This window comes from Dicentrarchus labrax, unplaced genomic scaffold (assembly GCF_905237075.1).
Source record: "Dicentrarchus labrax unplaced genomic scaffold, dlabrax2021, whole genome shotgun sequence".
NCBI lineage: Eukaryota > Metazoa > Chordata > Actinopteri > Moronidae > Dicentrarchus > Dicentrarchus labrax.
Window position 1 is genome coordinate 20,844,532 of NW_026136720.1, and position 25,317 is coordinate 20,869,848.

At 40.1% G+C, this 25,317-nt stretch overlaps 1 protein-coding gene across 1 annotated transcript in view; it reads left to right on the top strand.

The window, feature by feature from the left end:
- LOC127352960 (unconventional myosin-IXAb) overlaps nt 1-25,317 on the top strand; it is a 130,865-nt gene that overhangs the window by 77,553 nt on the left and 27,995 nt on the right. The window contains exons 9-13 of the mRNA XM_051381874.1: nt 4,294-4,383; nt 10,421-10,537; nt 12,888-13,022; nt 21,305-21,426; nt 23,729-23,870. Of these exons, the coding sequence (XP_051237834.1) occupies nt 4,294-4,383; nt 10,421-10,537; nt 12,888-13,022; nt 21,305-21,426; nt 23,729-23,870 (606 nt within the window). The remainder of the gene's footprint in view (nt 1-4,293; nt 4,384-10,420; nt 10,538-12,887; nt 13,023-21,304; nt 21,427-23,728; nt 23,871-25,317) is intronic.

A 25,317-nucleotide genomic window follows, 5' to 3' on the forward strand; every position in this document is an offset into this window, starting at 1 on the left:
ACAATAGTGTTGCTGCATTGTCAAATGCGGTTTCATTGTTCCTCTTTTGCCTAATTTTATTTACCAGCTTTATAACCTCACCTCTGTTTCATTACAGCACAAACCAAAACTAAACTGAAAAGTTTAATAGTTTCATCTATGCATACATCTTCCTGGCCTCAATTTAGATACTGTAGGAGTTATCCAACATGCATTGATCTGTCTGGTCTGTAGGTTAAGACTGCTTTGGACTCTTTATTGTCCACTATGAGAGACATGAAAAACATTTCCTGGCATGGATTAATGTGCCACACAGCGTTTACAAATTTATGATGTTGTGCTGAATTTGGGTTCATTCTTGACACTGAGCACAGACCACACACACACATACACACTCATCCGTATGCACTGCAAGGACAGCTCAAACATCCACATGCTGTTCTGATTTACCTTGGGATTGAGTGATGGTGGCACTTCCCAGTCCCTGTTACAAACTTCAACGATTGGCCGGATGTGCTTGTTGAGTCGCTGACAAAACAATGTCCGAAGTGTGCCGGAGACTCCTGTCAACAGCACAGCAGGGATGTTATGACTGTGGAGAGCCTGCCAGGGTTCCCTTTACCCTCCAGACTGGTCTCTTTGACTCTGCAGGCGTCCAGAGAGGCAGTGACGTATGCTGAGCCACATGTTGGCCACATGCTCGGGGTTGCTGTTTTAAGTTCAAGTTTATTTGGATGTCTGTTAGTTGGTGCAGAGGCTGCGGCTATTTGTCCCCAGGGACATATAAAACATTCTTAAAGCAAAGAAGAAGAAAGAAGGAAAACCAAAACACAGCTTAATGAAATCAAAGAGCCACAGTGAAACGTCTTTTTTTGGCAACGTTCCTGCTGAAATATAATGTTTCGGAGGGACAAAAGAGGGGTCCACCAATGGGAAATTACTGTTATTTGACATGAGGAGTGGAGGAGAGGGCCAGATAATTAAAGAAAATGTGATGGATATTTACTGCTTGTATGTGGCAACTGTTAAAAATGGTGTTTTCGAGGAAGTTAATGTAATTTTTAAATTAGCTTAAAAGTTGTATTTCATTTAATAATAATTTAACAGCAAAGCATGCATTCACTGTGATTCACACTGGAAATGCCTTTGAATTTCTTTTAATATTTAATTTGCTTGATGCTAAGGTAATGTATGTATAGACCAGACAGGCACCATCATACGTACTTTTGCACTTACATGCATGAGGTTTTAAAGACCCTTTGCATTAATGTCTAAAATAGGTTGATGAGGTTTGCTAAATGCGGTTTCGGGTGAGTCACGCAAGTCTACTGAAGTGCACCTACTGGCTGAGTGAGGTCTTAATTTGCATGAATACCCAGTATTGCAATCAGTCCATACTTCACTTTGATATGTAAAATGGGCAACATTTTAGACAGGATGCTCACATGTGAAGCACCTCTCAGGGAGAACTGATTGGCACGGGTGTGGATTGATGGATGAATAGGAATGAAACTAGCTGGGACTTCCTGTTTCCTGTGGAAATGGAAGAGGAAGTAGAGCTCGTAGGAGCTGATGGACGGCTGACAGACTGGATCCTCTGAGCTGTAGAGTTGAGTGATTCAACCTAAGCAGAAACATTCCTGTGCAAACGGGTAATCAGTCCAGAGAGAGTATCTTACTGTGAGGACAAATCCCACTAAAGCCTGAATTTGTTGATGGTATTTTAATGCTAAAAACAGTCAGTCAAAGGCCAGTGCGTTCAGTTCACTGTTTTATTTTCTGTCAGTAACCATACAGTACTGCTTATTTCAAGCTTCTTTTTTACCGATTTTAAGAAAATTTCAGCAACCATGAATCATGACACCTAAATAATATTATTATTTAAATTTAAATGTATAGGTTTCCAAGGTCTCTCATGGTTTTATTTGGGCAATTAAAATAAATGTAACACTAACTAAAAACACATATTTTAATGTGACTGTTACTGGTAGTAACGTTGATCTGACTGTGAGGTCTGTGTTGTTTTAGGTGTTGGAAATGAAATGAAAACACTGTGTACATAATCAGGATACCGAGTGCTGCTGTAGACCAGAAAGATGACTGATATTGTCCAAGTCCATGCAGAGCTGGGATTTGTGCATTAAGAGGAAGAGGTGGTGCAGAGGATCCATCAGTTTTGGTGTCGTGTTTGTGTTTACAAACAGAAAAGAGAGAGCAGCATCTGTCAGAGCCAAAGATTTGCTGCCCTATAATTAGACTTGAGGGGGAAAAAAGTGGTTAATTTGAGAACAGAATCACTGATCCCAAACGAGCGCTTACACACTTCTGTGTATTATGGTATTAGAGCTGTGATCATAGACGGAGCAGCAAGCCTGTTACCAAGCGACTTATACATGGAAATGTAGCGGCTAAAGACCAATCACCAGGCTGCAGAATGGGCTTTGCTCATAGTCGAGGGATTATCAGGCAGTGTGAAATGAAGTCTGATTATGCCACCCCCCCGCCACTGACTCACTCCCACACACGCGCACACACACACACACACACACACACACACACACACACACACACACACACACACACACACACACACACACACACACACACACACACAGAGTCCTCCTCCTGTCCTCCCCTCTCTGTTTATGTCAAAGACTTTACAAAGGAGGCGCCATATCCATAATGGTATTAGCTTTAACATTAACACCCTTGCCTTTTATACATGAAGACATCAGGCAATCATGCTGTCACATATTCATACACACACACACATACACACACACGTGGTCTCAGCAGCAGCTGTTCAGCCAAATCCCATAATCCTTGTAGATGGAGGAGATGTGTGCGGTGACATCTGCTTCTCCCAGTGTGGCCCTGTCATTGTCTGGGGCCAAGTTTAGAGTCCGTGCGTGCAAGGCCACATAGTATTGTGCTGTATGTGTGACACAGAGAGCAGCGTTTAGGCGCTAATCTTGGCAAGCTATGTTAGTTAGAAGCAGAGTTATTATGAGCAACAGTTTAGGAGATTGTAGATTGATTTATTAGGGATGAGTGATAGGGATAAAATCTTCTATCATAGTGTTTGTAATTTTATATCACAGTGGTAAACTGTATCATGATATAGTACATTTTTGAGAAAGTTAATTGAGAAACTGCTTACACTGTAGATAAAATAACCAGATGTGACTGTTATCAGATGAAGTAAGTACCTGATAAATTGAGGTACTTCATCACGTTGAAGCAAAAAGCCTGTTAATCCAGTATTACCCTGCTCACTAAGTAAGTAAACCTGCTCATGGATTTGCAACATTTCCAGCAATGGTCTAATAAAACCAGGGATATGTAATGGATAATGCCCGACGAAGTGTCCATTATTAGGAACTAATGGACGATGTGGAGGCCAGAACCGTCCTTCCGCGAAGGTCTGAGTATTCAGCCAGACCATGGTATAATAAATAAATAGTTAGCTTGGTTTAAATGGGAAACAATAGCAAACTCCCTGTATAAATAAATCAAGGATTGTGTTCTTTAACAGTGTGCAGTACATCCTCATATTGTCCAGCTGTGGACATTTGTTCTATAATACATATCTTAAATTATATTTTGTGCAGAATTTAACATATGCTAGATAGAGTTCAAAGTTAAATTTAAATCCAAAGCACATTTCTACTAAAATGTTATTTTCATCGGATAAAAAAAGATCAAATGTTCTTTCAGTCAGAGGTTGAAGCTGCAGGAAAGCCTCCCTGGTAGTTTTGGTGTCCTGCACAAAGACACTTCAGTGTATGCTCTCACTATAAAGAATGTTGAAATGTTTTTTTAAGTCTTATAGAGTGCTACTTATTCTGTGAAAACAGAAGTATAAATGTAAAATGTACAAAGTATTCTGAAACAGAAAGCATTACACATGGGTGCTATGGAGCAGGGATGGTGTATCAACAATATCTGTTGCATTATGGGAAATTAAAGATTTTGAGTTTTTGTTGCCTGGAACCAAAAGCGTTATCACGGCTTCTGCTGCTTAAATGTTAACCGTTTTCTTTTTTCAAATCTGTCTCTTGTGAGACCTCAAACTTTTATGGAAGTGTAATATTAAATAGCTGGAAACCCCTTTATTGCAATAATCCTCTGGGACGTTATTGAACTGGACTGCATGTTATCGTCCCCACTATTCCCCTGACTTTTAACTGTCAAATAAAGGCCATAATATTGCCGAAATAATCCTCACTTATTTTTTATCCATGATACTGTATGAATTTATTTTACACCAAAGTGACACCAAACCCTGAACCTTGTGTATTTCTTTGTATTCAGGTCAAAGAGGAGATGCTGCTGGAAGCGCTGACGACCAGGAAGACTGTGACTGTTGGAGAGAGGCTCATCGTACCGTACAAACTTGCAGAGGTGACCTTTTTAGTAACCACAACATCCACAAAATGTGACACTTACCCACCTGAGTCTCAAACACTCCTACTGTGAGCTTTTCTGGTCCCTTATTTCCAGCACACACTTACCAAAACCCCAGAAGATGCTAAATATTGAGAGACATTCTTAACACATTTTCATGGTTTTCTTCTTTGGTACTAAAGGCCAAAAGGGCCTGTGTGAGGGTGGTAAGAGGGGCGTGGCATGAATACATTCCAGTCAGTCTCAAGGAAGCATATTAGAGTGAAATGTTTTGTCATGAAGTGCGTCAGCTGTGGGGGAGATTCAGTGTTTGTGTGTAAATGCTTTGTAGCTTGTCTGGGGAGTTTGTTGTGGCACTTCCGCAGCCCCCACCGCTTCTTTCTAAGGCTCTTTTGATAGGGGTCTCTTCCTCTGCAACTTCCTGTTTCCTGTCGAGTCAAGGAACTATGTGACTTAACCCTGTCCATACAGCACTCTGGACCGCAAACTTTACCACCAGGATGTCTCAGTTGACCTTTATAGACTGCTCTGATAACTATCATTGTGCTAGTGAAAATTAATATTCAGTGTTTTCGTTTATCCCTCCATCCCTGAAACCTTTTATGGTTCAGTGTATAACTGAATGTGGTCCAGCTCTCTGCTCGTGTCTGCAGGGCCTTTTCATTGAGGAAGGAAATGCTACACATAGATAGTCTATTACCCTGCTCATCTACACCCCCTCATCTGATTTACGGGTTAGTTTAGCCCAACAATGGTTGCTCCCGCTCTTATACACCCCCCACCCCCAGTCATGTGGTCTGGTCCCAGGAATGTGCAACCTCCACTGGAATATACAGTACAGAGGCCAAAAGCCAGATCCTGAGTCTGTCTCTGTTTGTCTCTTTCTCTCTCTTTCTCCTTCAGTCAGACATGTTCCAAACACATAAATTCCCTTTTTTTATAGAAAAGTTGTGTAACGGAGGCTCAGACAGTGTGATCAGAAACTTAATCCTAGACTCCAAGGCTGCCAGCTATGATAAATACTGTCCTGCAGCTTTGGGTGTCATGCCATGGAAGTTCCCTCCTGTCCTTCATAGGATGGCCTTATCTTGATAGAAACAACAGGAAAATAAAAATAGAAGGTCATTGAGAGACTGACCTTTCAATTTCTGAGTCCTCCATTATCAGAAAAGGAAAAGATTGAAAAAAATTAAATAGGATGAATGAAAGTCCCCATATGTGTGCTCTAAGACAACTTTTATTGTATATCTCTCCCAACATTATTAACCCTTAAATAAAGTCTCTACCCTCAAACAGCCATTTGAAGAAGTGAGGACTAGCCAAAATGTCCTCACAAATATAGACGTAAAAGAGCACACACACACACCACGAGAGCATGGAAAGTGAGGCTGTGCCCTGATCTGACTGAGGGCCGTGGGAGCGAGTTGAGGCCACCTGTGGAATCCATAACATGCCTGTTTTCATACAAAGGAAATGTGGAAAAAAGAACCTGGCAAATGTTGCTGGTTCTTCTCAGAAATGATTTCTTCCTACTTGGATGAGAAAGGTTGAGAAAGTGTGCTAGGCAGCTGTCCCATCCACCCACAGTTGGGATGGGGAGTTTTTGGCGAGGTGTCTGACCTTCTGAACCTCGATCTGCTGCAGAGTTCGAGGTTGGATGGGCCCTGGTTCAGTCAGGTGGAATGCATTTATGAATGGCTTGGGTTTTGGTTCCAGTGTAATAATGAGAGTAAAAGTAATTTTCTCTTCCAGCTGGGAATCTGTGCTTGGCAGCCTGTTAGGAGGTTACAATCTGGAGTTGAGTTTATGTTTAAGAGCCTTAGTGGCTCAGCTGAACGTGTCATGAAAATGTAACAACATCATGCTGCCCCTAATTTTGTTGTTTTGTTCTGTTTCTCACAAACTCGATCAGTCAAGACATCACAAAAGATTAAAAGAGCCATAAATATAATCAATAAGCCACCCTGCTGTTTATGTTTTAAGATTTTAGTAAGGCAATGCTTTACTCAGAAAAGGCAGAAAGAAACATCAAGGCAAAAATCGTCATTTATGCCCTGGGATAGGAATCTGGGATAGTTTTCTTTCTCCATCCACTGATATTCACTGTTATATGGCAAACAGGCCTCAAATCAAACATTTAGCATATAAATAAATTTAGTACATACATCTGGGAAGGAGAATCAGCTATGTTCATGTTAAAAGTTTCCCATGTCCCAATGCTGGAGATGATGGAAGAAAGAAAAAGAAAAGGAGAGAATAAAATGTATGTAAACGTTATTGTTAACACTGTCATTGTGAGCATGTTAGCTCTGTGGCTAAGTACAGTCTCACAGAGTCTTGCTGTATACTGTACAGACTAACCTCTCTTTAAAACACCTATTATCAAGTTATCATTGATAAACATTTACTGTACAATTATGGGGAATTCCAGCCTTCTTGCAGCCTTGCTCAGTGGAAATACTCTTAACCTCTCAGGTTTAGACTCAAAGTTTTTCTCGGGTCTAGCCTGGACAAGTGTGAAAACATCAGTGTGTGTGCATCTGCGAGTTCATGATGGCCTGCGTGCGTGTGAGCCCATATCTGTCAAGATAAGGTGTGCTGTCTGACTTTGACATGCTTGATGTGGCTCCAGATAAACTGACTCCACCACTTCCTTCATCCTGCTTAAAGACAGACATGGGGAAGGGGAAGTGAGGTGGGGGGGCTATTAGATACTCATTCATATGCTTTGCATTCGTATAAAAGGTTCTGCTTCATATTAGAAACTGTTTGAGAGTGTTGTGGTATCACACACATATATAGGCATAGACGTTTAAGTGCGCTCAGACAAAAACAGCTACTACAACGATACAAATTAAAAACATGTGCTGATTGGCATATTGTGGTGAAACGCGCGCACACACAACATCCTGCAGCGAGGAAGTTAGCAGGCCACGTGCAGTGTGAGCTCATGCTGGTGTTTCACACCTCCTGTGGTTTTCAGGAGAAAGAAAGAGAGAAAGAAATGGAATGAGAGAAAACAACAACTTCCCCTCAGCAGAACTTTATAATCACAAACACCAGCTAAAGTCTGTTTTAACAGCCAGCAGCTTTACAGTTTAAAATGTCTCTGATAAAGTCCTGCTAGTTATTTTGTCAGTTTCTTGGCTGGCCCCCATTTTCAACCAGTTTGCTTTCAGCCATGTTCCCTCTTCGTTTGTAACCGGTCCCATTGTGGTGAATAATTAAATTACATGGCAAACACGGAGACAATGCACGCTCAGTGAGCATGTCAAATGTTCACATCACATCTGCCAATCCCCTGAGTTCTTGCTGAAGCCTTTAAATCGTGATTCTGTTTCAAAGGTTGTATTATTCATAACAATCTTACATAACTTTGTGGGAGCAGGGACGTCACAGGCCTGCTTGCTAAAAATATCATAAACAATCAATAATGCAAGAGTGAAGAGGCAGCTTTTAAAATGAACAGTTTTGCTTCATCACGGCTGTTGGCTGCGTGTGGCCTCAGCAGGCGGCGTTCCTAAAAGTCCTTCAAAGTGAAGCTTTGGGGCTTCATCAGGTTCACAGTGTCCCACAAAAGCATCTGAAAGAGGAGTAATATTTTTATTTTTTATTGTTATATAACTGGTTTGGGACATATTGCCATATTCAGTTTGTATGTCTTGGCAGTGTGAGTCTGTGTGCCTCTTTTCTTCTGGCAAAGTTGGTTTGTCTTGGTTTTTTTCTTTGTTACTTGCTTCCCTCTGAGCCAGGGTTGTAACACAGGTGCTGTAATCATTCCTCCTGTTCATACTGGCCATTAAGAGATCCGTTCCTAAATACATTTTTAATAAGCTAATAAAAGCTAATATTTGGCTTCCATAGTCTGAGTAAGACAAATAATTCCCTATTTGTCCTTAAACTGATATTGTTTATTGCATGGCTTGTCATAGGTTGTACTACTGTCTGTTTTGTATCTTTTTTTTATTGACTTAAACTTTCAAAATAAAAACATGTAACTATGTAAGATCTCCACTGGATTTTATTAACTCAGACTGCTGAAGCCTCATATTAGCTGTGGATTGTGTTCCCCATCACATCCATTGCATTAGGAAGGGATATTTGAATGGCCAATCAATATTCATATGGGCATCTCACTATTACGACATCCTTTAAGAACATTTGCTAAGTGCAGTACAACAACAGTCTATAAATAGGAAAAAGTATTGTCATTAGAATCCAGAGCTACAGACTGTAAGACACAGCTTTTACACTAACAAAACATCGAAGTTCAACATCTGTGTGGTGGCACTCTCATGAGCTTTGACCCCAAATCAATTCAATCCGGTCTTCATACCATTTTTCTTTCACTATATGTCTTGAATTAAGGTACAGTATCTAACTTGTATGTAGGGAGATGATGTCCCCATTCCTTATCTTGTCTGCCGGCCCTGTTTGAACTGCCTTGTCAAGGTTTTATGGGGTGCTCTTTTCACTCACAAGAGGTTTTCACAAATACAGAAGTGTCACCATTTTTTTCACCTGTTTTAAATCTCTGCTAAATTAATTGTACTGTTATTTGATTACAGTGAACAGGGTCTTGAGGTCTCTTGTAACGCGCAACTATTTTGGGGTTCCTGGCATGAAAATGTTTGACCTAGTTAAAGCAGATTTCTTTTGTCATGTTCCACTCCTCATTCAATCATAACACTTCCTACTGCCAAAGAACGTGCTCTGGTGTCCAAGTCTCCATTTAAGTATGCTTATGTTAGCTTAGCATGCATTTCATCATGTCTAAAGAGAGAGCTTAGTTGCTCTTTGGCTTGTTGAGGTGTAATAATGGCTCCTCTAGGCTGTGTTGTTTTTTATGGATCAAAAAGCAATCCATAAAAAAGTTCCAAATAGTGAACTGCAGGTCTGGAGGCACTTAAGGCTCTGGCTCCTGACTGAAAACACCTAAAGTATTACTGTGTTTCACACAGCAAGACTACCAAACTCACAACAACAGTAACACAGAGCAGCAGTCTTGGAGGTTTAACACAGGCCCCATGTTTGCCCTCTAGATACAAACTTTTTTTGTTATGAACGTTTACTATTTAAGTTTTTTATAAAACACATGCACTTAAGCAAGGTACTACTGGCCAGATTTCTTTTACTTCAGACAGAGCTTCTAGGTCTTTATCCTAAGGTAAGCTAATTGTCTCTTGTCTCTCAATTGAAGCTATAGGGCCATAGCTTCATATTAAGTGTACAGATATGAGACTGGTATTGATCTTACCAAATGCAGAAAACAAACGTCTAATTGTATCACTATACCGGCAAGGTGCATCAAAGGCAATGAAGCATTATTTTCATTAACAATTAATCTGTTAATCTGTTTTTTCAGTTAAGTCTTAAAATTACTTGTTTTATCCGACCCAAGTCTAGAACCCAAATACAGCCTATTCAATTCACTGTTTTTGCCTGATAAAAACACTGTTGATTGATTGTTCACCACAGAATTTCTGACTTGTTCACCTCTGTTTTCCCTTGTGGTTTGTTGATCTTTTTCTCGGTCAGTCCCTTTAATGACTCAGCTACTCCCTGTGCAGTAGTTCATTAGACCTTTTCTCTGCCCACTTCACACATTTAAAATGACACAGATCCAGTTTGAGAGAAGAGAGAAGGAACATGTTTGTCTTGCTCTGACGTAAGCTGCTCTAGCTGTCAGTTGTTTGGGTTTGATAAAATGAAGTCGGCAGGTTTTTATCATATTTCTACCACATATAATAAAAAGACAAAAGACATAAATAGGTTAACAAAAGGATAGAAGTGCTTTACTGGTTTCATAAGTGATCATTTAACACTTGTGGGCCACCTCAGCAACACTACTGTGAAATAAAAATGGTTGAGCAGCAGAGTCCCTCTGCCAGGCTGTGAGTGATAAAACACATTCAGTGGAGCAGTATTGGCTCCTGTTCCAGATTAAGAAATCCATATGTTTTTCATCAGAAAGTAACTAATGTTTGTTTGTTTGTGTTTGTGTTTGTGCGTGTGCGTGTGCGTGTGTGTGTAGGCGGGCACGGTGAGAGACTCCATGGCCAAGTCATTGTACAGCGCACTGTTTGACTGGATTGTGTTCAGGACCAACCATGCCCTGCTGAACAACAAGGACCTGGAGGACAATTCAAAGGTAGAAATTAAAACACAGACACACACTTAAAGACATTTCATGTTCTGACACAAACACACCTACAATATCTGTCTGAGAGCCAGATATTATCATACATACTGTTTTTGTTCTCCAAAATTTAGAAAAGTAACATAAACATGAACAAAATATTTGTATCCCATTAACTGTTCAAGGGAACATAGAAACAAAAAGTACGTATCACAAAACTAAATAAAACAAAACAAAAATATTAATGTATAACAACAATAGAATTTGTTTTTTAAAGGTAGAAGTGTTGTTATTTATCACAAGCTTATAATTTTTTGTTTTTAGATTAATTGATTTCATATTAAATTCCAATTCCATCATAAACAAATAAAGCAGGCAACATGTCTTGAACTTTTTGGGCTTTGTAGTTGAAAATGTCATGGTAACATACAGTATAATGTCCAATAGTACAGTAATATCTGAGAGTATTTATAGTGGCAGTGCTGTGTGTGTTCGATAATTTACGGACAGTAAGATTCCATTCTGTTCTATTTTAGTGAAGTGATGGTTTAACATTCATATGAAAGGTCTGAAAGGGTTTCCATCTCGGTGTTGCTTTCTCAAACTAAGAAAACCCCTTTAACCACATGTTAACAGTCAGTTTGAACCAGTTACACGAAGCAGCTAGCTGAAGTGCACCAGGTGGACATATTCTTTAGGCTGAGCTCATACATGAGATCTGAATCTTCTTTTGAGTCTATAAATGTCTCATTGAAAGTGTTCTGTCATACAGTATCTCTACATGGTATGGCAACCTGGACAGTGAATACAGGAGCCGGCTGGCGAGCGTCATCAGTAATGTGTATTCTATCATAGCTCTCTCCGGAAGCAACATCCGTCACAGCTTTGCTTCACAGCACAAGAAGAACATATCCTATCTGACTATAGCTATCACTGTCACTCATGTGTTGCACTGGTGTGTTATATACTGTGTTATTTCTTCACAGCAGACAGGAAAACCACACATGTAAATGGTGATATTAATAAGGGCTGCACACCATTTAGCTTTACTAGTTTCAGGACACTGCTACTGTGAATGCTGGCTCACTCACAAGGACTGATGCACATACATGGAGCAGAGCCAGTGTTAACAGTGTTAATAACACCTCTACCTGCCCTATGATGACAAGTGACAAAGTCTACTGTGAAAAAGGTCTATTTTACTGATGGAGGAGAAATATTTACCTCCTAAACCAACGTCCCTTTGTTCTGCTCATGTCTTCCCTTTTGTTCTTTTTGTCTTTCCTCAACTCATGCTCCCCATCCTGCTGCTGTTGGTCTGTCTGTCAACCACATCTGCCTGTCTCTGTCTGTCTCTTGGTCTGTCTGTCTTCCAAGGCTTGATTCCCTGCTTTCTGGCTTCCTCCACTCCCAGAGGCAGGGAATAGTGTGATATGAAAATTCCTGTGTGTGTGTGTGTGTGTTGGAGTGGCAGCTGGCAAGTCAGACCCTGTGGGGGCATCTAAAGGATTAGAAAAACAGATCATTCTGTGTGTGCGTGTGCGTGTGTGCGTGTGTGTGCGCGCGCGGTGTGTGTGTGTGTGTGTGTGTGTGTGTGTGTGCGTTGGTGTGTGTGCCAAGAACATTTGGGCAGATGGCATCAAGTTCCCCTCAGCTCAGTTTACCCCCTGTGGTCCTCGGCTGTCCCAGTGCTGTGTGTGTGTGTGTGTGTGTGTGTGTGTGTGTGTGTGTGTGTGTGTGTGTGTGTGTGTGTGTGTGTGTGTGTGTGTGTGTGTGTGTGTGTGTGTGTGTGTGTGTGTGTGTGTGTGTGTGTGCTTTCTTGGCACTGACATCATCTGTGTGTGTGTGTTTGTGTGCTCCCTCGGTGCTGTCAGGGGGTCGATGAGGTTGCACTTTCTGTCAAGGTCATTGTTCTTATGTACAGATAACAGTTTATATATGCAGCATGTGCTCATGTATGTTTTTATGCCAGAATAGAAAATAAAAATGCCCTTCAGAGAGAAATAAAACACTGCTGTATAAAATTAAATTAAATTGGAAACAGCTTTTACAGTCCATTTCGTAATTAAAGACCCTCTTTGAGTGAACGCCTTCTTCAGATGGTGCACGTTAATGATATATGATGATATGAATCTTACTGACACCCAGGGATCAAATGGGTCACTGAAGCTGTAAAGAATGGGGTATAAAAAGAAACACAATAAAAATACAGTGCAGATGATTAAGAATCATACATTTTTACTGATGTTTACAGTGTTGCTAGAGGATATTATTTCGTCTGTTTTCATCACACTTTTTCCAATGATCCCATAAATGTGTAGAATATGGAAATAAAATGAGCTGTCTGTCTTTTTTTCACCAGATTCTGTCCATAGGAGTCCTGGATATCTTTGGCTTTGAGGATTATGAGAACAACAGCTTTGAACAGTTCTGCATCAACTTCGCCAACGAACGGCTCCAGCACTACTTCAACCAACACATCTTCAAATTAGAACAGGTAGAGCGTTATTTTCTGCTGTACTCTCTGTGCCATTCTGGCCATTTTTCCAACATCCAGACAATGATTATTGTGCAGCTGCTGATAACACGTCATTGCATTTTGTGTTTTACTGCCACTGTGACGACGTTAACAACACACAAACACTCATACACTGTGTCTTGGTATCCAGTGACGTCAGTTTATGCAATAGCGTCACATTGTTGTGGCTGTTATATTCTGCAAAAATGCCTTTTATGCTTTTGCTTGATTCAACTGATGGGGTGAAGAATAGGCCCACCCCTCCTTCATACGTCAAACTGGTGAAAATGGATGACTTCCTCTTCAGTGGAGAGTTTTGAACGCAGTACAATAACACACTGTGAGAGAGGGGCAGCTTTTCTAATGCTGTCCATGCTTTCTGATCTGTAGCATTTCCTGCTATGTTAAACACACTTTAGGCTATTTTCAAGATGAGACACCATAAACATAAACAAAAGTATTTAAAAATACATCAGTACAGTAACAAGAATTGAGTCACAAATCTGTCAAAGTAGTCATATGCCAGGAAGAAATAAAGTATCATCAAGAACATTTAAGGAATAGTTCAATATTTTGGGAAGTACACTTATTTGCTTTCTTGCTCTATCACTGCTGTATAAATACCCTCTCTTCATGCCCACTGTGCCCCTCTACCCACATTATTTACTTGCAGTTCCATGAGTGATTTCTACATTTAACATAATGCTTTCTTCCCAATCCTCGACCAGACTCCGGTATCTTCATTCTGATAATCTATGGTTATAGTAGCTAGGGATATAAGAAGCATACACTTAAATGCAAGCTACAAAATAAAATGTTTTAGTTTTCCTACCTTTTTTCTTTAGCTCAGTGGCACCAGACTGACATTGTCATTTGGATATTCTCTTCTATGAATGCTTTGTGCTGGACAGCCACGTCCCCCCTGACATTACAGTACAAGCAGCTGTAATTATGTAGCTACAGTAAGTTAGTGTACACGTCCATTATAGTGAAGGTCAGAGGAAAAGTGTTGAATGACCTGAACAGGCTGACAGGCTGCGTTGGAGTGCAGGATTCAAACAGAGCTGAATGTTTCCTGACAGCTAATTGCTGCTAACACCACTAACCCTTTCAGCTTTTTTTTTTTTTTTTTGACTGGGCTCTGTTTGTTTGATTTTGTTTACTCTGTATGCTTCTGAAGAGCCTTACTCTCCCTTTCTTTTTTTCTTTTCTGTTTTAATTTCATTACCATTTCTCCTCTCTATAACTGCTGTGCTGATAGACGTCAGCTCCAGCTTCGTAACTACCCTCTCTCTTCCACTCAAAAGGACTATTACTGAACCACTAATCCCTGACCAGCTATATTATGTATTCATTATGCTCATTTATTCAGATACCAACTGCCAAACCACTTAATATTCGCTGCACATGTTTCATGTTTTTCCAAATCATATCCATACAAGTGGGAGAGCAGTGAGAGGGATAGAAAAGAGAAAGAGAGACGTTTTGGGGGAGATAATGAGTCTCAATCAGTTGGACTGTGTCACAGTAGCTGTCGGCTTGCGTCTCACTCGTACTGAATCCTGATTGGTCGTGGCAACTTAGCAGGCGGGCTTATCGCTGAAGGCTAAACGAGAGGAACAGAGTGAAAAAAGAGCAGTGTTCAGTAAACGAGTGCAGTAACGTCCCTTCACCCTCAATGAGGATCTCAGGCTGTCGATGCACTAATGGTTCTGTTATCTGTTTCTGACAGTTAGCCCTCAGGCCTTTCACACACACTCACACACACTCACACACACACACTCACTCCCACACACAGGATGTAACACGTACTTACAAACAGGTTGGGTTACAGTGAATGAAACGTTGATGGTTAAACATTTAATTTTATATCTAGATTTTCCAAAGCTGAAGCTGATGTGATGACAGAGATAATTATGTGCCATCAAAGCTAAACAATAGGCTCTCTTATGAAAATATAATAATACCAACAACAACAAACAACAATCTTTATTTATACAGCACTTTTTAAAACAAAGTTACAGAGTGCCTTACGTGACTGGAGCCAGGATTAAACATATCAAGAGGCAAAAAGAATACGATAAAAATAAAGTCAGTGAAGTAAAATCATATTGAATTGAGGTAGAATTAAAAGAATAAATGACCCCCGTCTGTAAAAAAAAAAAAAAAAAAAAGGTACTAACAATAAAACAGATAAAACATATTGCAAAATTTACTGTACTGGGGCAAATCATTTATAAAATGAAAAGAATAAAATACCCACTGCTACTATATGATAAAACCAATAACACTAATATAATAGATTAGGAATAGGAAAATTAAACAGTGTGCAAGAAAAGTACAATTATTACCCATAAAAAGTTTTTTTTTATTAACTGATAAAATGTTTAATTGTCAGAATGCCAAATGTCTATTTTACAGGAAAAATAAAACATTTCCTTTACCGTCTTTACTGAGAACAGTATATATTAAAGTGTTTTTGTCATCAACAGTTGCCTTCTGTACTTTAAAAAGTACTCTAAAATGTTAAATTTTAGTTCCTCTGTGACAGCAGGTGCTCGTTGATGGCTCTCTCTGTTTTGATTGAACCTTTCACTTGAAGGTTTGTTCCTGTGTTATGTTCAACTAATAAGTGTCAATGAGCTGCTGAGACGTCCGCCCTCACAGGACGGTGCCCAATATTGTTTCAGCAGAGTTCACGTTTATTATCCTTTAATCACTGGGGTCCTCAAAACCTTTGGCTCTCTGCCTCTCTTGAGTTTATTTGACAGCCAATACCACCAACAGTTGAGGTGGTGCTGGGCTCTGGGGCCCCTCTAAGGCAGGTTGGTATAGCCTCCTAATCGAGGGTTGCCAGAGCTTTACTGATTTGTGTTTGTTTGAATAAATTTGTGCAGTTCATGCCACGGGCCCCCTCTACCCTCAGTTTGACGTCATGAGGAGAGAAAGCATTCCACACCTTGTCTGTTGCACTGTATCGAGCTTTTAACTGCTGGCCATCTGTTACCTTTAGAAGACACAGAAACTTTCCTGGCTTACATAAACTAACCAAACTAAACGATCATCATGATGCTGGAGTTTTTGATATTTCTTTTGAGTTTATTTCCAATTAATTAGAAAATGTCAGTACATTTATTTAAAGCAAGACCATTTTATAAACCAGAGATTCTCTGTGCAAACATTTGTTGTTGTTGCCTTAATCATATTCCCATCAATAACTGTCATTCACTATATTATCCAACTGATGGATAATATGGTTAATGTCATTATTAAATATGAGACTATTCCGGGAAATCACTGAGTTTACGTTGTTTCATTCACTGTGGGAGAAACAAGCGATCACAGAAGGTTTGAATTAGAAAGGTTTATCAAAAAAAGGAGCAGAATACTGAGTCTTACTTCAACTTTCTCATGTTTACTCCTCTCTTAACTGCTACACATATCTACAGATATCAGAAATTTGTTGGAGAAAACTGAAGCAGCCCAGGCTGACCAATCACAGTTGTTGTGGTCTCCATGTGCTCCATCTTTGTAACTGCTGTGCATAGCCTACAGCGGCTACATTCATAGTTTACATATACACATCATAACTACTTAACACTAACTGTCCACAACAGCCACGGTTCAGTGTGTACCTGGGTTCAGGGGGTCATGGTCGGATTCTGCAGTGAGAGGCTGCCTGACACTGTTGGGAGAAGGACTTGCCTTCTAGTCAGTTTTTGTCTCGTTCAGCTAATCAACATGTGGTTGATGTCGTCGTAAATTACTTAGCATGTTTGAGGTGTATCCACAGACTCACACAAACCCTACATTAGCTTGGCTAACGTGGCTAACCTGGCTAAGTCGACTAACATACTACCGCTGGTCACAGGCCTTACTCAAACAAGAAAGTGGCATACCGAACCAAACAGTTCGGGACCCAATAGGCTACATGTACCCATCACTGCAAAAGTTTTGAGAGAGCAAGTGTGCACAATTACTTTCCCTTTGTCCATCACTCTCTCTCTCTCTGAAAGGTGTTTTTTTAGTTTCCATCTGGGGGATTTTCCTCTTGTCCTTCCTCCGGGCTTCACCCCACTCCAACCAATCAGTTGGTCTTATCAGCAGTGTGTGTTTACCTTTGGAACTGCAGCCAAAGCTAATAGGACCACACCAGCTACAACCCTCAGTGAGCTCGAAGAGGGTGGGTGTGTGTGTATGTGTGTGTGACTCTCGAGTCCAGTGTTTACACTCAACATGCCAATTGGTGCTTGATTTCTTTTCTGTGTGAGGACGGTATATCAAAGCAAGAAAACACATGACAACCACCGCCTTAGGCAAACAACGGTATCAAATTTAACCCGTGAGATGTCCAGACTCGGTAAAGAAATAAAAAACATGTGGCCAGGTTTACGTTCATCTGATAGAATGGGAGACTCCATCTGCCTACTGTTATTGAGTTCACTGGAAGCCTGGAAGTGCCAGGGGATTCTCTAAAGGATCTTCCTCCCTCCTTAATAAAAACAGCCAGATTTTAAGTAAATGTTCTCTTTGTTATATGAATGGTCATACTGATAAAGTTATTAATCATAGAGTGGATGTTTTGATGCAATGCCACTTCCTACCCTTTTTCCAATCGCACAGTCCAGCTCATTCCTTGACGTCGTTTTTGTGAGTCATATTGGTCGACAGAGTCCCAGTTGCACACTTTCTAGCCGACCGCAAATAGCAAAACCCACTTACAGTACAAGGCATGTTTAATGACAACACAGCAAGCTCGTCTTCTTTTTCTTTATGTGTCTTTGTCAGTTTCTAGCCTTCTTTCTGTCCGTGCTTTAACCACCTCCAGCTCCAATGATTGCAGAGCTGTTCCTCCTGTCTGCTCAATAAAAACAGTCTGCTGTCATAACAAGAGAGAAGGGCGCTGAGGGAGGGAGAAATATAAAGAAAGAAGAAATAGAGAGATAGCAGGAGACATGGAGAATTGCACCTCTACACCGGGACCCTGGGCTGAAACAACACTTGAAAGCTGTGTTACCCAACAGAGAACACAAGGAGTTGACTATTAGATGGAGGGATGTTTACCAGCCTCATTGACCACAACAGAACTCACTGCTTTCTTCTGCACAGCAGGAAGTTTAAGGGCTTTTATTGCTCGCAGATTGGTTTTTGTCTGTTGTTTTTGCGTCTGTGTCCATTCTATGTGCAAATATCTGTTATTTCTGTTTATAGTGGTCAGTGGACACTTCAAAGGGTCAGTTCACAGTTGCAGATCATTTGAAAGGAGTGTCATTGTTCAATGTTTTGAGCACAACAAATGAGAAGTCCATTTACTTGAATTGTAGTGGTGTTAGTTACTTTTCACCACTGGACCACTGCCGGGTTTTGGTGATCACTGGCTCACTTTAGCTTTGTCTTCATTGTCTTGGCTGATGGGAATGAAACCCTAAAAGAGCTTCAGTTGTGTGCTCTGAGTTAAACTGTGTTGTTGTTTTACTGTGTCTCCAGCTTAGATCGTTTTCATCTGACCTCTGCAGCAGTGTTTTAATTTAATGTCTCCATTCTCTTAAACTCTACTAATGAGCCCTCACTTAGTTAGTTGTCTTTAGTTGCATTCACTTACCATTCTCAGTCTACATCAGTGTTTTAATTGGACTGCTGTGAAAACAGCTGGTAGAAGAATAAACCAGCAATGCTCTGGACCACACGCCACTGGAATTGAGGGCCGGTAGTACTGAGCAGTGTAGTGATAAATAAAGTATGTTCAGACTAGGACATTTTTATTTTACATCGCAAATTATTTTCTTAATTAATTAATTAATCTTTTTGTCAAAAATATGTAAGAGAATAGTGAAAAATGCACATTATAGTCAACCCCATCCCCATCATGTTGGACCAAGAAAAGCTTCAAATATTCACATTTTGAGAGGCTGGAATCACAATGAAACAATTAATCAATTGTTATAGTCGCCAGTAATAGTTGCCAATACATTTTTGGTAGATTGACTAGAAAATAAACTAATATTTTAGACACGAACAGCTGGTGAGAGCAGATGTCATATGAAAATGTGAATACTTCTTATGCAGCGTACAAAAAAAGTTTCTTAGTTGCTTGATCTGGCATGTCTGGCACATCATGATGAAACTCCGCTTGTAGTCACTCGGCCATTTTGCCATCAAACCGTTACCGAACCACCGTCTTTGCATGCTCCGCATACTGAGTCACAGCTTTGTGATGAGCTGAGTTGTTTACTTAAATGTGTGTATGCAATAAAATGGTTGATGAGCGGGTGCATGCTTATGTCTTTATCTGTGTGTCTGCATCTAATTGTCTCTATGAGTCAACTCGTGTTCCCAAACAGACACAACAAAGTTAGCCAGATAAACTGAGTCAGTCATCAGTGAGCGCTCTGCTTGATGAGATTTAAACAACAAACAACAAAAATACAAACGCGACCATTTTTATGGCTCGGATTTTGTTTTCCTTGATCTGGTGCAACGTCTGAACGAAAACAAACATGCCACATGATCTGAATGCCTCATCAGTGATACAGCGGCCTAGGGCAGACGGGTTGCATGTGTTAAAGTAGCTTCCAATGCTGCCTTGAATACTTGACTACTGAATATTATAAATATTTTAAATTTTTCCTTTATTACCACTTACAAAAGGGTACGAGAGAGAGAGAGAACATACTAACACACAACCATACACACAGTTGTGACGTGGGTGTGAAGGCAGGGGCGGATCTAGAGGGCTGGCATGGGCAGCTGCCACCCCTAAACAATGGCCACCCCAGTTTGGTGTCAAATTCTGTCTTGTTTAATACATTCATTATGATAATTTTTAAAAATAACATGTTAAAAACAGAAATTAACACATATAATTTAATGGTTTTGACTTTAAATATCGGGGGCTTTTCAAAACGAAAATGAACATTTTAAAAAAATATCTTAAAACTCACTTGTTTTCTTTGGCTTTTTAACTTTATATTTTGTGGTTTACACTTTATATCCTCGTTTTTGTCTTCTGTCTCTGCTGTTCCATCTCTCTCCTCTAAAGCTCTTTGTAACTTTTGTTTTGAAAAGTGGTAAAATAAAGTTTGCTTGCTTTTGTTTGGTCACAAAGCTTCTTGGTGGGTTTTCATGATATTGGTGAGCATGTTCATAGTACACCCCACCTGCCTGCAAAGGATAAGCGGTTACAGATAATGGATGGATGGATGGATATTCATGGTACCCAGTGTAAGACTCCATTTAATTTACTGAGGACATCCATGGTCCTCAGAGGAGCAATTTGGCATTACACACAAGATCTGACATAACCTAACAGGCACATTGCGATTACATTTTCCGAGCACACTCGTGAGAGGGATAAATTGTTTTGTTCATAATGACCCTGCTGCTTTTCATCCAACTACTGGCAAGGTTCTAACAACAGCAAAATTAGCAGTATGTTGTTCTCTACATCATATGATATTGGGTGTATAAGTTTTGGTGTTGTACTTATTCAGGAAAGATTTGCTGAGCATGCATGGTTTTTTCCAGCAGTCCAACAGTAAGAGTGACTTGTGAAGCTACTGGAGCAGAAACTGTTTACATACCTACTCAAAAGTACCTCGACGTACCTCTCCTTCCACTTTTTTCCCACTTTTCATCCAAGCTAACAGAGGGATTGTAACTGGTGTTTGTCCTTGGTTACTCCCTTAGGGGTATTAAGGGGACATGGGTTGTATACCTCAGTCGTCATTGGCCCTTGGGGGCTCATAGATGTTACCAACTGACTGATTTTACTGACAACCAACAAGCAGCTGGGTGTTTTCATGGTGGGGATTCAGGTTTTTAGTGCTTTTGCTTGGACTTTTTGGTTTATACCAAAGTATAATAAATTCTGGATTATTCCAGCCACACTTAACGTTTTACTCTAATCGTCACTGCCCCTCTCAGTCGGGTTGAGAGTAGGTTTGTCTTTTGTCTTTTAACCCCTAACCCTGAATCTATCAGTTCTGAAAAAAGTGAGGAAAAGACTATGACTAAAGACTTCCTCTGAAGCTAGTGTGAAAATTCCCTCCAAAAAACACCAAAACCCCAGAATGCTCCCTGTGTAGTTGCTCAGTGGCAAAGAAGTGATGACTCAGTCTTATTAAGATAAAGGTTAAAAAAAGTCAACAACGTCAACACAATGCCCTTTTCTCAATCACAGCTTTTGCAGAACGTCTCTGAACTCTAGCCTTTCGAGTATTTACTGACCCAACATCTTCCTTCCTCTGTGTTTCCCCCTGCAGGAGGAGTACAGGGCGGAGGGCATCACCTGGCACAACATCGACTACATTGACAACAGCGGCTGCATCAACCTCATTAGCAAGAAACCAACGGCACTGTTCCACCTGCTGGACGAGGAGTGCAAGTAAGCCACCTTTGAGTTAGCCAAAAAGAGAAAGTTGTGTAATTCTATTTAGAGTTCCCCAAATTGAACTTGAGTTTGGGGCTATGTTGATGCCATACCATTCGTTACTCATGCCTTCTCCAACAGTGAACTGGGTAACTCTGGGACAGATGATATGTTGATATTGCGGTGTACTGTTACATTCAGTGATGTTATGGAGGGTAAAACCACCTGGAGACAATTAAATAACCTGGTTACTTTGTTAATTGCATTTTATTTACTTAGGCAAACATTTGGAGAATTGATTCAGAGATCAAATTAAATCATAACAAACAGTGTCAAACATGAGGAGGGGGATTTATTGGGATAATCAGATCAGTGTCAGAAGTGTCTGATTACAGACATTGGTGATACACAAGTCCAGATTGGCCAATGCGAATTTTGAACCTCACCTCGATGCAACTCATGTCCTGCTGGTGTTTATCAAACTAACTTCAGCCTGTGTCAGACCTGAAGTGCAGCAGACAGTTTCTTGTCTCACACTGATTGTGACTGATTAGGCTTCTCCCAACTTGTAAGAACTGATTCATTTTTGGCTGACTTTGAGATGTCCTGCTTTGATTAATAACTGCAAAGCAAAGGTATGGTGTCATCAATCAATCCATCTGCCTGCTGAGCTTGTTATCAATGTAGTTAATTGATGACAGATAAAACAGTCATCTGACTCACTGAGTATGTGGTATTTGCTGTGTGATGTAGCAAAATTGAATATTTTCCAAAAGCTCAGTAAGCCAAATATTGTATTTCTTCAGGTATCTTAGGTGCGATGGGTCAACTCACCATGAAAGACTACAAGAAACCCTGAGAGCTCTGAAAATATATCAGATTACTGGATGTAGTTTGGTCTATAATGGGTTCCAATTTGAATTATTCGATCTTTATCTTAACTAATAGTTGGCTTCCCCACTATTTCTAATAATATCTCAAAAAGAAGCACCAAACATGAGGACTCATTTTGTTATACAAGCTTGTGTTCTATGTGGAGTTTAGGATGTTTTTTACACGGCTAAAGTTTGAGTGTGTGTGTACGTTTCCAATTATTGAGTTCCCATATACATAATTTACATTCTTACCTTGTCCATGTTATTGAAAGTACAACATATTTTAATGTAGCACTCTTTGTTTAAATGGCCTTTTGATCACCCTGCACAAGCCCATCTTTCACACAACTGGTAATTCGAAGAGACAAATAGCTCCCTGTGCAGGCATTTTGCTCATTAGCTTGATTGATACCAACACTGGGACTTAAATAAAGCATAAAGACATGCTTATTCTTCCGCCAGCATCTCTGGATCTCTGCCTTCTCTAGTGTGAAACGCTCTCCTTCTGCAGGTCAGCACTCTGACTCTTTCTCCTTCATAAATCAAACCCAGCCCTCTCCCGCCCCTCTCACATAAAAACACATCAGGCGGTGCACACACAGCCATATTTATCTATGTGAGCTGTCATCTTACCCGTCACTTAGTGTAGCTGGGTCATATGTATATATGTCTGTGTATGTGTGTCAATCAAGAGGTCGACCACTTTTGGAGAATTGAGGAATGAGGTGGCGGGGACAGGGTCTCTCCTGGGGTTTATGCTGCCACGGGAAGGGGCTTCATGCTAAATGATTACATAGAAAGAAAGAAAGATGCGTAGAGATGTCATCATTCACAGTTATTGGAGCTTGGGGGGCTTCGGGGGCCTCTGGAGAAGTGGATTAGGTTACTGCAGGATAGGGGGCGAGTGTGGGGGTTCAGTTCTACAGTAACAGCATCAAGCTTTAAGATCCCTGCGGATATGCTTCATCCAGCGATGTGTTTCAGAGCTGTATGGAGGTTTAGATGATATGAAACATCCCTTTAGGAATGTTGATCTAGCCTCCTGAGGTTAGAAGTGAATGGGTATAATTTCCATAAAGCGAAGGTGAAAACACTAGAGAAGAAAGTGTAAGCAAAGGTGCTGCAACTTTGGTTGAATTTGAGCCATAGCATTGAGTTTTAATCCCTGAAGCTTAGGGAAAAGGAATAAGAGATGCTGTGTCCTTTCTGATAAATGTATGGTGTAGTCATCAGCTGCTACAGTGGCACTGCTTTTGAGTTGAAAGTACAAATAAAAAAGAGACAAATGGCTCTTTAAAAAAGTGCCAAAAGAGTTTCATAAAGAAAATATTTTCTATTAGTAGACTTGTTGTGCATAAAGTCTAATCAGAGATTTATTAGATTTCAGATTTCAATGGTTTGTGTTTTGAACCTGAGCCTGATAAAATCATTGTTCCCTCTAGTTTCCCCCAGGCTTCCAATCAGACCTTGCTGGACAAGTTCAAGCGTCAGCATGAAGGAAACAGCTACATCGAGTTCCCTGCTGTCATGGAGCCCGCCTTCATCATCAGACACTACGCTGGTAAAGTCAAGTACGGAGTCAAGGTAAGATTCATGCTCTGGTCTGTCAGTGTATGTGCTTTGTACACGTGAGAATGTAAGCAGCATCCTGCAGTATGAGATTAATCTGCAGGAAAAATATCTCTGACTCTTTAAGTTTTGAGCTGCTTCAATGCTTCACAAGTAACCTTATTGGTCTTTTTACACCAAGTGTGGAGCATTTATTTTTTTAATTCAGTTTTTTGACACATAAGAACAATGCTATTACATTCAAATAACCAAATCAAGGCAGACAGGAATCCATCATGGATCAACGGGTACAAGGAACCAGTCACTTGTTTGAGGGTTTGACGAAGCAGTCAAGTGTTTTTCGTCTTTCTTTACTAAACTGTGGATTTCAGTATGTTAGAGACATCAAGGACTAATCACAACAAACTAATCACAATAGAGCTTTAATTGTCTGACAATGACAAAAAATGTGATATGGCCCCTTTAACACAAGTGAATCTGTTGTGTATGTCTTGTAAATCAGGATTGGATCTGGATTAAAAGTGTGAGCTATATTCCTAAAATGTACTGTAAATTAAACATAACTCTTCTGTCTCTGTGCTTAAAGTCTAAACTCAAAGCTCTGAAGAGATAAAGGGAGCATCTTCACTTAAACCTTTATAAAACTCTACAAATCTGCAGCAGACCTGCTTGTTGTGCTGTCGAACCGTCTTTTTGAGCTAAATCAAATTCTCTGTTCACTTCCCAGCTGCGTTTTGATAAGAAGCACATGTGCTGGAATGGGACAAGCGTATTGTTGTTTGACTGTAACATAAATCTGTTGAACAGTTGGTTATCGTGGATGTGAAAAGGTATTCCATATTTAGCGAGAGCCAATGAGCTGTTTGGTGTGAATTGTGTAGCGAGAGCCACGGTGGTGAAATGTGTCTGACGTTGGCTCGGTAGTGAACACACAGCTGACTCGTATCATAGAGAGGGAATATGTTGAAGGGTTCATGGCTCTGTTATCATAGCACAGCTTCAGTCGAAATATTTTAAGTGCTTACAGACAGATGAGGCAGAAGAGGAGATGGTGGTTAACTTTGTGTGTTACCGCATCTCATATTTAATGTGAAGAAGTAAAAGGAAAATTATATTAGAACAAATTAGAATAAATGATGTATTTCCAGGTTGTGTAAATTATTTGCTTTAATTCTGTTAATTCACTGTAGACATTTTGGGAAATGTGAGAAGATTGATACCACTCTCATATCTTTCTGTAAATGTGAAGTTGGAGCCAGCAGTCATTTCACTTAGAATAACATAAAGTATGGAAACAAAGGGAAACTGCTAGCCTTGCTCTGCCCAAAATCTGCCTACCAGCACCTCTAGTGTTCACAAATCAACACAAACAGAAATAAAACCGCAGCATGGGATTTTTTTAATTGTATATTTTGTACAGATAAAATTAGATATTGCATGTTAATTAATGAGCTTTAGAGGT